Consider the following 12,752-nt stretch of genomic DNA (forward strand, 5'->3'; position numbering starts at 1 on the left):
TTTCCTAGATATTACCAAGCTATTAATTTGCAAACTCTGTGCTCAGGTTCAGCTGACATCCACAAAAGCTACAGCTGCAGTTTGTCTCTGTAAAACACATCAAGCGGGGGATAAAAACTGAAAGAGGGGAGATTTAAGTTGGACATCAGGAAGAAATTCTTCACCATCAGGGTAAGAAAGGCACTGGGTTGCCCAGGGAGGTTGTGGCTGCCCCATCCCTGGCAGTGTTGAAGGGCAGGTTGGATGGGGCTTGGAGCAACCTGGGCTGGTGGGAGGTGTTCCTGCCCATGCAGGGGGTTGGATCTAGATGATCTTGAAGGTCCCTCCAACTCAAACCAGTCCATGAATGTATGATTAGAAGGAAATGCTCCACTCTGAGGGTGGGGAGAGCCTGGGCCAGGTTGCCCAGGGAAGCTGTGGCTGCCCCATCCCTGGCAGTGTTGAAGGGCAGGTTGGATGGGGCTTGGAGCAGCCTGGGCTGGTGGGAGGTGTCCCTGTCCATGCAGGGGGTTGGATCTAGATCTTCAAGGTCCCTCCAACCTTCACCAATCTACAATTTTATGGCAAAAATCCGTGTACATCCAAGTCAGATACAGAAAACCAGGGACGTGGAATGATGCTGTAACATTTTTAATAAGAAGAAAGCTCACAATCACAATCTAAAATAACACAGGAAGCAGAAACAGAAAGAACTTGTACAGAGATTAATTCATAGGTGCCCAAAGACTCCCAGTTTCATTTGCAACATTTTTGCTGCTACAGCTGTAGCATTTAACTATCAATTTCCATTTTCAAAGTTTTCCACTTGTTTAAGTCCAATGAAACAAATCAGATTAGATTATTTACAATTTCTTTGGTATAACTACAAAAGCAGTTAAGTCAGAGATGTATCCACAGGAAGGCCAGTACAGACACACTCCAGGTGTCATTAACATTACCTGGGAAAGAGATGTAAATGAGTTGGGAATTGGTTTACCCATGTTAACCCACGTTAAACCTGGCTTCCTTTACACCACCAAGCCCATGTAAGGTTTAAGAAGTCAGTAGAGAAAAAGGAGGAGAAACATTCTAGAAGAACATTGAAGGAGTTGTACAGAAACCCTGAGCTGTCCAAGACGTGACACGTTTCAGTCACAGTCCTGGCCTCGGAGCTCCTGCAAACCCTCCCCTAAGAGCAGCCATGAATCCGGTAACCAGTTCTCAGTCCTCGCTTCCCATTAAATCCTCCTGGGTTTAGCAGGGGTAGCAGCTGCCGTAGGTGTATCTGCGGGTGTAGCAGGAAGAGTAGGGGTAGCAGAGGCGGGAGCTGTAGCAGGGGTAGCAGTCCCGGGGGCTGCACAGGCTCCCGTAGCCCCGGTAGTCGCAGGGGCTGCAGTCGTAGCTCTGGGAGCTGCAGGGGCTGCAGTCGTAGGTCCTGTAGCTGCAGACCCTCCTGTAGTTGCAGGGGGAGTAGCAGGAATCCTCACAGCGGGTCTGGTAGCAGAAAGTCATCTTGGTTGGGATGGAGGGAGGTGAGTCTGAAATATCACAGGGAGGAAAAAATCCTGTGAGGGAACATCCCCCCAGCTGCAAGTTCAGCTCAAGCTGAGCCAGAACACAGGGAGGGAGGAGAGGCCAGCACACCCAGGCAGGCTGCCAGACACCCTCTCTGCTCCTTGGTTGCTCTGCTCTGTGTTTTAGCACCCTGTCTTCCCTCTAATCCTCCACCCTGAGCAGCCTTCCTGAGCTTTCCTGCACAGCCCCACTAGCAGCATCCATGGGTCAGGAGGGGAGATGGGATTTGGGGCCATGATGCCTGTGCCAAAACGGGGCTGTCAGGAAATACCCTGGAAAATCCAGCCTTGCTGTACTGAGCTAAAAGCCTTCAAGGGAAAAGAGGGATAAACACAGTTTCAAACATTCAAATAGGAATGAAAATCCAGGGAGGAAAGAATACCCTACACATAAAGAACCCTCATCAAATCACAACCTTAATTCCACATTTCTCTGCAGCACTTGCAGATTAGTAACAGAAAACAGTATCAAATCCATCCCTTCACTATTCCCTAGGATTCCTAAATCTATCCCAACTTACCCACTTGTGCAAGGAGGATAAGGCAGGAGAAGTGAATGCCTGATTCTCAGCAGCACTGGGTTTTTATAGAGCCACCAGTCCCGCCCAGCACGTGAAGGACACGTCTGCACCCTGGGTCAGCTCCAATTAAACCCATTTGGCTTCCCTCATGACTCCTTCCCATTGATATACCGGTTCTCCCCATGGTTTCTGATCATTGGTCGGGCACTGGGACATGCAGACAACACCCTCCAGGTCTCTTTCATCTCAAAACTATACAGGGCAATTAAACCTTGGTATCATCATGCTGAATTCACCTCTTCTGCAGCAACGAGTCAACAGAATGTGCAAAGAATCACCAAACCTGTCATTTTTTGAAGCCTCTCCACGTGTGTTGGCCCATCTACTTGGTTGTACATTCCTTTTTTTTTTTCCTGAAATACCTGTGGAAAGGGTCACCTCTCCCTTTTGTGTGTTTCATAACTCCCATGACACGTGGAGCAGCACGTTCTTACCAATCCCTTCCAACATTTCCTGTGAGTAGCAAAGGAGGGGGAAGACAATTCTTTGATTTGCTGCCGTCACTCCACGGGATATTGCTGCTCTGATTGATTCAGCTACCAAATTGGCCAAGAAGCATGAAAACGTCATGTATAGGATGTATTTTTAGCAAAACCAAACGAAAACACCTTTCAGAGACCAAAGTTAGAAGCTGTAAATGACAACCTTAATAAAACACAGGAACAGAACAACCTGATCCCTTTTTTAACAAACTCTGTTACATAGCGTCTGCCACTAACGTGGTATTAATTTTTCAATAATAGATCTCTTTGTCCAGCTGAATCTTTAATAAGTATTAATGAAGGCTTTAATATTCAAAATTTAGAGAAAGGCCCAGAACATTTGACGTGCCTGTTATTATCCTTCTTTTAGATGCAAGTAAACAGCAGGGTTGTGAGGTGAAGGTCACCAGGGAAGCCTGGGATGTTGCTGCTCACTAGGTCACATTCCCAGGGCTCAGCATTATTCACCTTATTAACAACATTAATTGAATCACCTCAACAATATTAAGAAGATGTCATGTTAAAACATCTTGGAATTTGGAGGCCTTGTCAGGAAAAAAGACAGTTATTACAGAGATGTGTTCCTGTTTATCTTCCTTGTAACAAACCCTCGAGTGAATCGTTTTCAGATTATGAACAGTTACTAAGCAGATATTTTTTCATCTAATTAAATTTACTTCACTTGGGCTGATTCTCCAGAAGCCTCAGTTTGTAAGTTCATTTCATATAGGGTACAAAACCTGGAAATTTCAAATATAGAATCATCCAATATCCTTGTTTCTGCTTATTACTTCCTCTAATCTAAACACCTTTCTTGCACTTCTGCTCTTGAGCTGGAACGAACACAAATCATAATATTCTGAACCAAAAATGCAATTTTGAAATTAAAAAAAACAAACAAGAAATTCTTTCTAGGGATCCAAAACAAATTTAAGTCTTTCTTCCCCAAACTAAATATAATTTCTGCTTGAAAACCTTCTGATTTATTGCTTTCTGCCTGCTTTCTCCTTCTCATAAAGTCTTGTCACTGACCCATTAAAAAATATCTCCACTGTTTTTACACCAAAAAAGACCCCAGTTTCCATCTATGTAGACTTAGGAGGGGATTGCTGAAGTTTGGTAAAAATAATTGATAGAGCTCAACAAGCAAATAAATTGGATTTTCTGCAAAATTAGTCTCCCCTGGCAGGTCACACTCCACAGTTAACACATCCATGCAGATCTGATTGCAGGAAGGTACAGACCTGACTTTTTCTCTAACCCAAACACTTTTCTTGTGCTCCTGTTTTTGAGCTGGAGATAAAACAAACAGAAGTGATGAAGACAAATCACTCAATATTCTGACCTAACCAGGCAATTTTTAAATAAAAACAAGCATGAACTTCTTTCTAGGGATTATTATTCCTGCAACATTTGAAATTCTTTCTTTCCCAAACCAATCAGGAGCCACCGCAGGCTCCATATCCTGAATTTTATCCATTCCTCCCAAGTTGGGGTGTGAATGTCAATCAATCCTGCTTGCAATATCCTTCCTTTCCTGTTAGATTTCACCACACTAATTCTACAAATGTAATTGACCCAGGAAGTCAGAACATGAAAGAAAAACTGTCCTGCAATGTCATGCTTTTGGAAGCCAAGAACTGACTAATCACCCCAAACAAAGACAGAAAATTACATCAACTGCAGGAGTGACGTGCACAAGGAAATTTGTTTTGTGATGAAGCTGAGTTGAAAGCAGAGGGGGCTGGGCCAGACCCCGGTATAAAAGAGAGGGAAATTCAAGGTTCTCCACTCGCATCTTCAGGCTTCCACTCTCCCTGCACTTGGTAAGTCAGACTCTCTGCAATGTCCTCATTGCTCTGTAGGTGCTGGGGTTTCGCTTTATTGCTCTACAGATGGGACTTAAAAGCCAAGGCTGAGATTTCACAAACATTATTTTGGCTAAAATAAGAGATTAAGACGCCCACAGAAGCTTGGAATACTGATTATCTAGCCATGCACCATGAGAAATGACCTTATTTTTTGATACGGAACAATTTCTGGCTTCTTCTTTTGAAGCAGACAACACCTTATTGTTACAATTATTTTAGACAAAAATTAAGTAAATATTCAACTGGCAATTAAGCACGGACATGGGTCCAAAGAAGCAAGCAGAGCTTGCACAAGGAGAGGGCTTCTTCTGTGGTGTCTTGTTAGCAAAAACTGAAAGAATTCACTCCTGAACTGGTGTCTGTTCACTTACGGTGTTTAGAGAAATGTCAGGAACTGAGAGAGGGAACCTAAGCCCAACAACATCCTCTCTGAAATGCTGCCTGAGGCCAAACTGCCAATTCTAAGCAAGAGCAACAAGAAATGCAGGATAAAATATTTTTAAGGGAGAAGAGGGAGAAATTGGAAGGAGTGAGTTAGGGAAGAAGGAGCCAGGGTAGAGCTTTGGGTGGAGATATTGGATTGGTTCCTGTGTTCACCCTCATCTGAGACAGGCTGGGAGAGTTGGGGTGTTCAGCCTGGAGAGGAGAAGGCTCCAGGGAGAGCTTAGAGCAGCTTCCAGTGCCTGAAGGGGCTCCAGGAAAGCTGGGGAGGGGCTTGGGACAAGGCCAGGGAGGGATGTGATGAGGGGGAGGGATGAAAAGTGGGAGAGGGAGCTGGAGGTTGGAGATGAGGAGGGAATTGTGGAGGGTGAGGGTGGGGAGAGCCTGGGCCAGGTTGCCCAGGGAAGCTGTGGCTGCCCCATCCCTGGCAGTGTTGAAGGGCAGGTTGGATGGGGCTTGGAGCAGCCTGGGCTGGTGAGAGGTGTCCCTGCCCATGCAGGGGGTTGGATCTAGATGGTCTTTAAGGTCCTTTCCAGTCCAAACTGTTCCACAAATCTATGCTTCCATGATGTCCCCTCCCTCTTGCCTGTGCTCACACTGCTCAGGGTCAGGTGCAGATCTGATCTCTTTTTTTCTGGGTTTCAGACTCACCTCCCTCCATCCCAACCAAGATGACTTTCTGCTACCAGACCCGCTGTGAGGATTCCTGCTACTCCCCCTGCAACTACAGGAGGGTCTGCAGCTACAGGACCTACGACTGCAGCCCCTGCAGCTCCCAGAGCTACGACTGCAGCCCCTGCGACTACCGGGGCTACGGGAGCCTGTGCAGCCCCCGGGACTGCTACCCCTGCTACAGCTCCCGCCTCTGCTACCCCTACTCCTCCTGCTACACCCGCAGATACACCTATGGCAGCTGCTACCCCTGCTAAACCCACCCACAAAACTACCTGCTAGGAAAACAAAAGGCAAAATCATGATTTCTGGCTCCTGTATGAATTTTACCTTCCATGACAGCAACTGTGCTCAGGAACGGTCCTGACATTCAGCTTGTCTCTTCAGTGTCTGCAGCTGTTTCAAGAACCTGCTTTTAGGGTCCACTTTTTCTTTCTTAGCCCTTTTTGGTGGATATTCTCTCTATTTTGATGTGGTGAGGGTGGTGAGACACCAGAACAGGTTGCTCAGAGAAGTTGTGGAAACCCCATCCCTGGAACTGTTGAAGGGCAGGTCGGATATGGGGCTTGGGGCAACCTGGGCTGGTGGGAGGTGTCCCTGCCATGGTAGGGATTGAATCTTGATGATCTTTAAGGTCTCTCCAACCCAAACCATTCCATGATTCTGTGTGTAGCTTTGCCACAGAAGATGCAGACCAGAGCAGAGGCCTCATCTCACCGTGTGCTGGGCTGGCAGCCTCTGCTCTTCACCAGCCACCACCTTGCTCCTGAAAGCATCTGCTGTGAAGTGTAGAAACTCTGTCTAAAGAATGGATGACTCTCTGGATACTCCTGTTCTGTTCTACTCCAAGCTGTAACTGCTGTGTAGATTGCTTCTGATTCTCATTAAAAAGTCTAGCATTGCAGAACTGCTTTCTGTCATATTTTCATTTTCTTCCTTAGTATTTGACTTTACTCATTGTAAAGTGGCCAAAAAAGGAGGCAGGAGCTTTTCAGATCTGAAATTTCAAGCATCCTGTAGAATCTGAGGTGACTGAGGCCACAGTGAACACCTTCACTTCTGCCACCCCCAGGTCAGTCCTGAAAACCCCCACCTGCCATGTCTCAGCTCTGCTCTTCTTCCACCCACACCCAAACGCACCAAAACACTCTTGGTTTTCCAAATATTAGCTTGGAAATATGAAGACTTATGGAAATGACATCAGTACTCACTACATCCAGCCCAAATTAACATTTGAGGATCCAAAATACACTGACACAAAATTCCAGACCCCCTAAGCTGCAGCTCTGAACTAGGTCCCTGACACAAGAGCACATGGGAGCTCCCACCCACCGCTGCCCAACGTGTGCCAAGGTTCAAATATTGCAACTTTGTGCAGCTGATGTTCCAAGTGTGGAACTGATGTTCCAAGCGTGAGCTGTGAGCTTGGTCCTGCCCATTGCTGCCCTGGCCAGGCTGACTCCTGGGGACACATCCTGCCAGTGTCTGCTAACCCTCACCATCAGAGGAACTTCCTTTCCCACAGGAAGATGAACCACAGAATCATTTTGGTTGGAAAAGACCTTGAAGATCACTGAGTCCAACCAGAACCCAGCTCTACCAACTATTAACCAAACTCTACCAAGACCAGTGCTAAACCATGTTTCTTAGCACCACATCTACACACCTTTAAACACCTCCAGGGATGGAGATGAGAAGCTGGCAGGTTCCAGAGAAGGAGAGGCTTTGAAGGAAACCTCTTCTCCATAATTAACAGGAGGGCACGTGACAGTGAGGAAGAAGAATTGCTTAAAGTAAAAGTGACTGTCAGCTTGATGACAAGGGGATGAATGTACTGGGAGGGTTCCCAGGTTGGAGCCAGCTGGAGCCACAAGAAGATTAAGGTTTGGAAGTGATTTCCACCAGGAAACGTTTCTCCTCCCATTCTGCAGGAGCTTCTGCTCTCCAGCAAACCCTGAGCTGCAGGAAGGAAAGGACAGAGGTTTCCCTGGTGGGTCAGACCACCAGGGCAGGGATCACTATGGAATCCTCATCCCACAAGGGTCAGATGTGACCAGTTCCCAGCAGAAGTGAAATTCATGTGCAACCAGGTAAAAGCAGAGCATCAAAATGAAGCAGAACTTGGACGCTTCTTCAACAGGTTTTTCAGGAGGTTGGCAGAGGAGGCTGCAAAGGGGAAACATGAAGAAAACCAGCCCACGAGTTCCTGGGTGAGCTGCCAAAAAACATCCACCAACATTTGAAAATTCCCCATTCTGGTCTACAGGAAAACACGGTGTCCTTCTGGGAAAATTCTGGTGGACAAACGAGCCACAGAGAAAAGCTTTTCACGTTCAATGAATTGTTTCATGGATTTCCTGCCCCAGAGAATGTTCTCATCTGCTGGAACAACCTCAAAATGCAACTCAGTGTTTCCCTCAGCTGGTCAGGAAGTTTGAAAGATGAAGAGGACAAAAAAAAGAAGTGATGTTTTATAGGAATGAACATGCTAAAACCTTCAACGTTCTCACAAGTCAGGACTCGTCACTAAAGGTCTTAATTTATTTTCCTCTGTGAATTTGATTTCATTTCTCCTATAATTAAGAAGATTTTTTTGTATCACTCATATTTCCAGCTACTGACTGTGTGTCTTGAAGTCTATTTAGGGCACCTCCCTGCATCATTACTTTTGTTTGCAGGAACAGAAGTGTAGGAATTCATCAGTTCCCACTTTCCAAGCTCAATTTCTGATTTTCGATCTTTGGGACATCAAAAGATTCTGTTAATTTTGAGCCATAAAGTAACATGGAAAAATCTTATCTTTCTATAAATAATTGTTAATTCCCAGGAAAATCAGTGGCCATTTCAGGTTCCTTGGTCACAGCAACAAAATGCAATTTTTTTGTCCACGTCACAACACAATTAACAATTAATATAATTGGTTTCTTCAACGTCAGGGATCATGAATCTCTCCTCATCTCCACGTGATGATGCCAAAGTTCTTGGCTTCTTTCATCTTAAAACTTTCTGGGTCATGCTCAGTTTTCACTATCAAATCAAAGTACCAGAAGGGACAAGACAGTGACAGATACAAGAGGTGACTGAGAATCAAAATTCAGATTATTGGGGATATTCTTAACATATTAAACTTTATGTAGCCTGAATTATGTCAGCATTTCCTAGAGGAAAAATTCTGTACACTTTATTATTAATATACATTTTAAATAAAACCTACTGCTCACAGAATGAAACCCTCACAGAATGAAACCTTCACAGAATGAAAATTCCTAATGCTGAAGCAGCAGAGGAGGGAAAAATATTTTGTGCCACTTTATTACTGTTTTAAAAAACTATTTTACTACTTCACCACTTGTCTTTTCTACTTGTGCCTGTAAAACTGAGGTTTGTAGATCAGAAAAAAGAGGGATTTTCTCCTCTTCTTCTAAAATACTTTTATTTTATACTTTTAATATTCCCCTTCAGTCTGGTTCACTAATGAAAGCCAGGAAATGTATAGTGTACATACATGTACAAAAGGGAGGAAAAATTCATCCCATATTCTACCCCTCACCATTACACCTGCTCCTGCCATTAAAAATAAATAAATCAGAATATCACCCCCCAAATTAAAATTAAGTTCCATAACACTGGTATTAGCAGAAAAGTATAAATGGTGTTTTTAGAGCAAATCTTCTGGATGCTGCTTTTGAACTGAACCCAACACTGGCTGCCCAAAGGAAGCAGAGAACAAGACACCAAGTCAAGAACCACCTTTTAATTTCTCCCCCCTAAACAATTACCTCCTTGCATGACCTTCACTGCAGTGAGCCACTCCTCATTTGCATATTAAATGAAGATAATGACAGACATTCGAAAAGTGCTGAGCCTCGTCAGAATTGATGGGATCAATGCTCTCCCAAAACAGTCATTAAAGATTGACTTGAGTGATGTTTGTGTTATTTAAATATTAATGGTTGTTACTGGAAAGCTGCATAATGAACAAGAGAACGGGGAAGGGGCCCCTGGGCTAAGCAATGTTTCTAGTTATTAAAACTCAGGGATTACAGTCATCATCCCCCTGTGAAGCAGACTGGCACCTGGACCTCACAGAATCCCAGAATATTAGGGGTTGGAAGGGATCTCTGAAGATCATGGAGTCCAACCCCCCTGTCAGAGCAGGACCAAAAAAAAGAAAACCAAAAAACAACGAGGGCAGGTCACTCAGAAAGGCATCCAGACAGGTCTGGAAAGTTTCCAGAGAAGGAGACTCCACAACCTCTCTGGGCAGCCTGTCCCAGGGCTCTGGGACAGCAAAGAAGTTTTCCTTATGTTTAGGCTGAACCTCCTGTACTCCAGTTTGTGCCCATTGCCCCTTGTCCTGCCACTGGACACAGCCGAGAAGAGCCTGGTCCCACCCTCCTGACACCTCCAGGAGATATTTATGAGATCCCCCCTCAGTGTCCTCCTCTCCAGACTAAAACAAGTCTCTGTGGGAGACCAGCAGGAGCTCAGATTTCTTCTGCACTACCAGATCCTGCAGCCAGACTCACCCAAGTATTTTACATCCATGCATGTACTTATATACACACGTACCAACCCTACATCAACGCACCACATGACATTGATTCAAGCAAGATTTTCTAATAACGTCATCCAGAAAAAAAGAAAAAAAACAAACAAAACCCAAAACAAACACCCAACAGACTGTCAGTCTTGGACACATTGCTCAGATGCTCCTTTAATTGATCCTGGGCCTGAACTCCTCCAAGTGTCTAGGCCAAATTATAGGCAGAAGAAGGACCTCAAGGAATCAATGGAACGCCTGTCATTAATTGCCACGGAAATGAATCAAAATGTTTGGTCAAAGCCCTAAGCACTTGCTAGGAGGCCTCTTTCCTCCTCAGGTATTTCATGTCAGCCCACAATGTGCAGGATCCACCTTTCTTGTAGGGACATCACATAAAGAAACAGTCCGTGGCCTCCTCAGCCTGGCAGGCAGTGGAGCTGGAGCTGTTCTTGTATCCTCCGGTTTCATTCCCACTTGCCCTTGGGGTGAATTCCCAGCAACCCATTTGTCCTGGAAAGTTTTGAGATGAAAGAAGCTCCTGGGATGTAATCACAATGTGCTACCAGAGGAATTTGAAAATTGTCCTAAATATGGAGGAAAACAATTATAGCAATTGGCCTGCTGATGTACTTCCAGGCACATGAAGAGCTGCATCGAGTTCCACAGGTCTCAGAAACAGTATAAAAGTGCTCAGAACCTCACACTCCTCACAGCACCCTCTGGATTTACTCTCCTCCTTGAACTTGGTAAGTTTAGACCGTGTCCTCCAGAGATTATCTCTACAGAGATTCTCTCCTGTGAAGAAAGGCTGAGAGACCTGGGGCTGTTTAGTCTTGAGAAGAGAAGGCTGAGATGGGAATTTATCAATGTCTATAAAAATCTGAGGGGTGCATGTCAAGAGGAAGGGACCATTCTCTTCTTGGTGGTGCCCAGTAATAGGACAAGGAACAACGGGTATAAGCTAGAATACTGGAAGTTCCACCTCAACATGAGGAGAAACTTCTTTCCTGTGAGGGTGACAGAGCCCTGGGACAGGCTGCCCAGAGAGGTTGTGGAGTCTCCTCTGGAGACTTTCAAAACCTGCTGGATGCATTTCTGTGTGGCCTGCCCGAGGTGATCCTGCTCTGGGAGGGGACTGAACTAGATGATCTCTAGAGGTCCCTTCCAACCCCTAACATTCTGTGAGAGTGGAGAGATTTGTATTAGGCACCAGGAAGAAATTCTTCACTGTGAGGGTGGGAGGGCACTGGAATACATTGCCCAGGGAGGTCGTGGCTGCTCCCTCTCTGGAGATGTTTAAAGACAGGTTGGATGAGGCTTGTGCAGCCTGGGCTGGTGGGAAGTGTCCCTGATCATGGCAGGGAGGTTGGAAACTGATGATCTTTAAGGTCCTCTCCAACCTTCACCATTCTGTGATTCTATGAACTTGGGAATAAATCTTTCAAAGGCATTTTCTGATCCATAGCAATGGTGGAAGTATTTTCTCTTGTATGTTTTTAATCTGTATAGCAAAAAAAAAAAAAAAAAAGGGGGGGGGGGCAGATTAATGAACCTGATTAATGAACCTCAAGATATTGTTGGTAAGATGTGAAGTCTGGTAAGAAGTTTTTGGGTGCGTGCAGGGAATTTGGGCACCAAATGCTCAAGAACTGGGATATTTGTATGTTCAAAGAGCAGGTTGGACAGGACTTTGAGCAACCTGGACTAGCAGGAGGTGTCCCTGCCCATGCAGGGGGGTTGAAACTAGATGATCTTTGAGATCCCTCCAACCCAAACCATTCTGTGATGACTCAATTATGATCTGCAAGCTGAACCTCCTGTACCCAAAGTCCAAAAACACAGGGTATTATGTTAGTTTTTAAGATAAATTAAAAACTAGAAATGGTTCCTCATGGTTGAACTCAACAGGGAGGAGGCACAGAAAGGGGCTGGGTAGAATGGCAGCCAAGATCACACTGAAAGATTGAGGGATGTCTCAACATTTCTTACCAACCCCCCCACTCATGCCCCAAGCCACTTCTGCTGCTGCTCCCTTCAAGCCCACCTTTCCGTGCCACTTTGTTCCAGGTTTCCCCACCTCTCTCCACCCCCCCAAGATGTCCCGTTGCTACTGCTACAACACCTGCTGCTCCCCCTGCTACAGGACCTGCTGCTCCCCCTGCTACAGGACCGTGTGCTACTACCCCCGCCTCTACCGGCGCCAGTGCAGCTACCGCCGCAGGTACAGCTACAGATACCCCTCCTGCTGCAACTACAGCTACAGGTGCTGCTACCCCTGCTGCTAAACCCAGGGGCAATACCCCTGCAACAAGGACCAACCCCGACCTGGCAAGCAGAGATGAACGACTCATCCCAAAGGCAACGTCTACAGAAGCACTGAGCCCCAACAGCAACCGAAGCTCCTGAAACCAGGAGCTCAGCTGCTCCCTCAAATCTCTTGGTATTTGTATTTTTGTTCTTCTTTCTGTCTTCTTCTTCCTGGCCCTCTCAACTATGAGTCCTCTTTTGACACTCTCCTGCCAAAAGAACTAACCCCAATCCCGCAAGCAAAGGTGAACAGTCCATCCCAGAGGCAACATCTGCAGAAGCTCTGAGTCCCAACAGCA

The 12,752-nt window shown here is 45.7% G+C and overlaps 2 protein-coding genes across 2 annotated transcripts; one reads left to right on the plus strand and one right to left on the minus strand.

Moving 5' to 3' along the window:
- Positions 1 to 651: 651 nt before the first annotated feature.
- On the minus strand, positions 652 to 1,518 carry LOC127394888 (outer dense fiber protein 1-like). The gene has a single exon (XM_051641193.1). It carries the CDS (start codon positions 1,489 to 1,491, stop codon positions 1,234 to 1,236), a length of 258 nt encoding a protein of 85 aa, XP_051497153.1. The 5' UTR covers positions 1,492 to 1,518; the 3' UTR covers positions 652 to 1,233.
- Positions 1,519 to 5,593: 4,075 nt separating this feature from the next.
- On the plus strand, positions 5,594 to 5,876 carry LOC127394889 (outer dense fiber protein 1-like). The gene has a single exon (XM_051641194.1). It carries the CDS (start codon positions 5,600 to 5,602, stop codon positions 5,855 to 5,857), a length of 258 nt encoding a protein of 85 aa, XP_051497154.1. The 5' UTR covers positions 5,594 to 5,599; the 3' UTR covers positions 5,858 to 5,876.
- Positions 5,877 to 12,752: the final 6,876 nt, after the last annotated feature.

Source organism: Apus apus, chromosome 27 (assembly GCF_020740795.1).
Source record: "Apus apus isolate bApuApu2 chromosome 27, bApuApu2.pri.cur, whole genome shotgun sequence".
Classification (NCBI taxonomy): Eukaryota; Metazoa; Chordata; class Aves; order Apodiformes; family Apodidae; genus Apus; species Apus apus.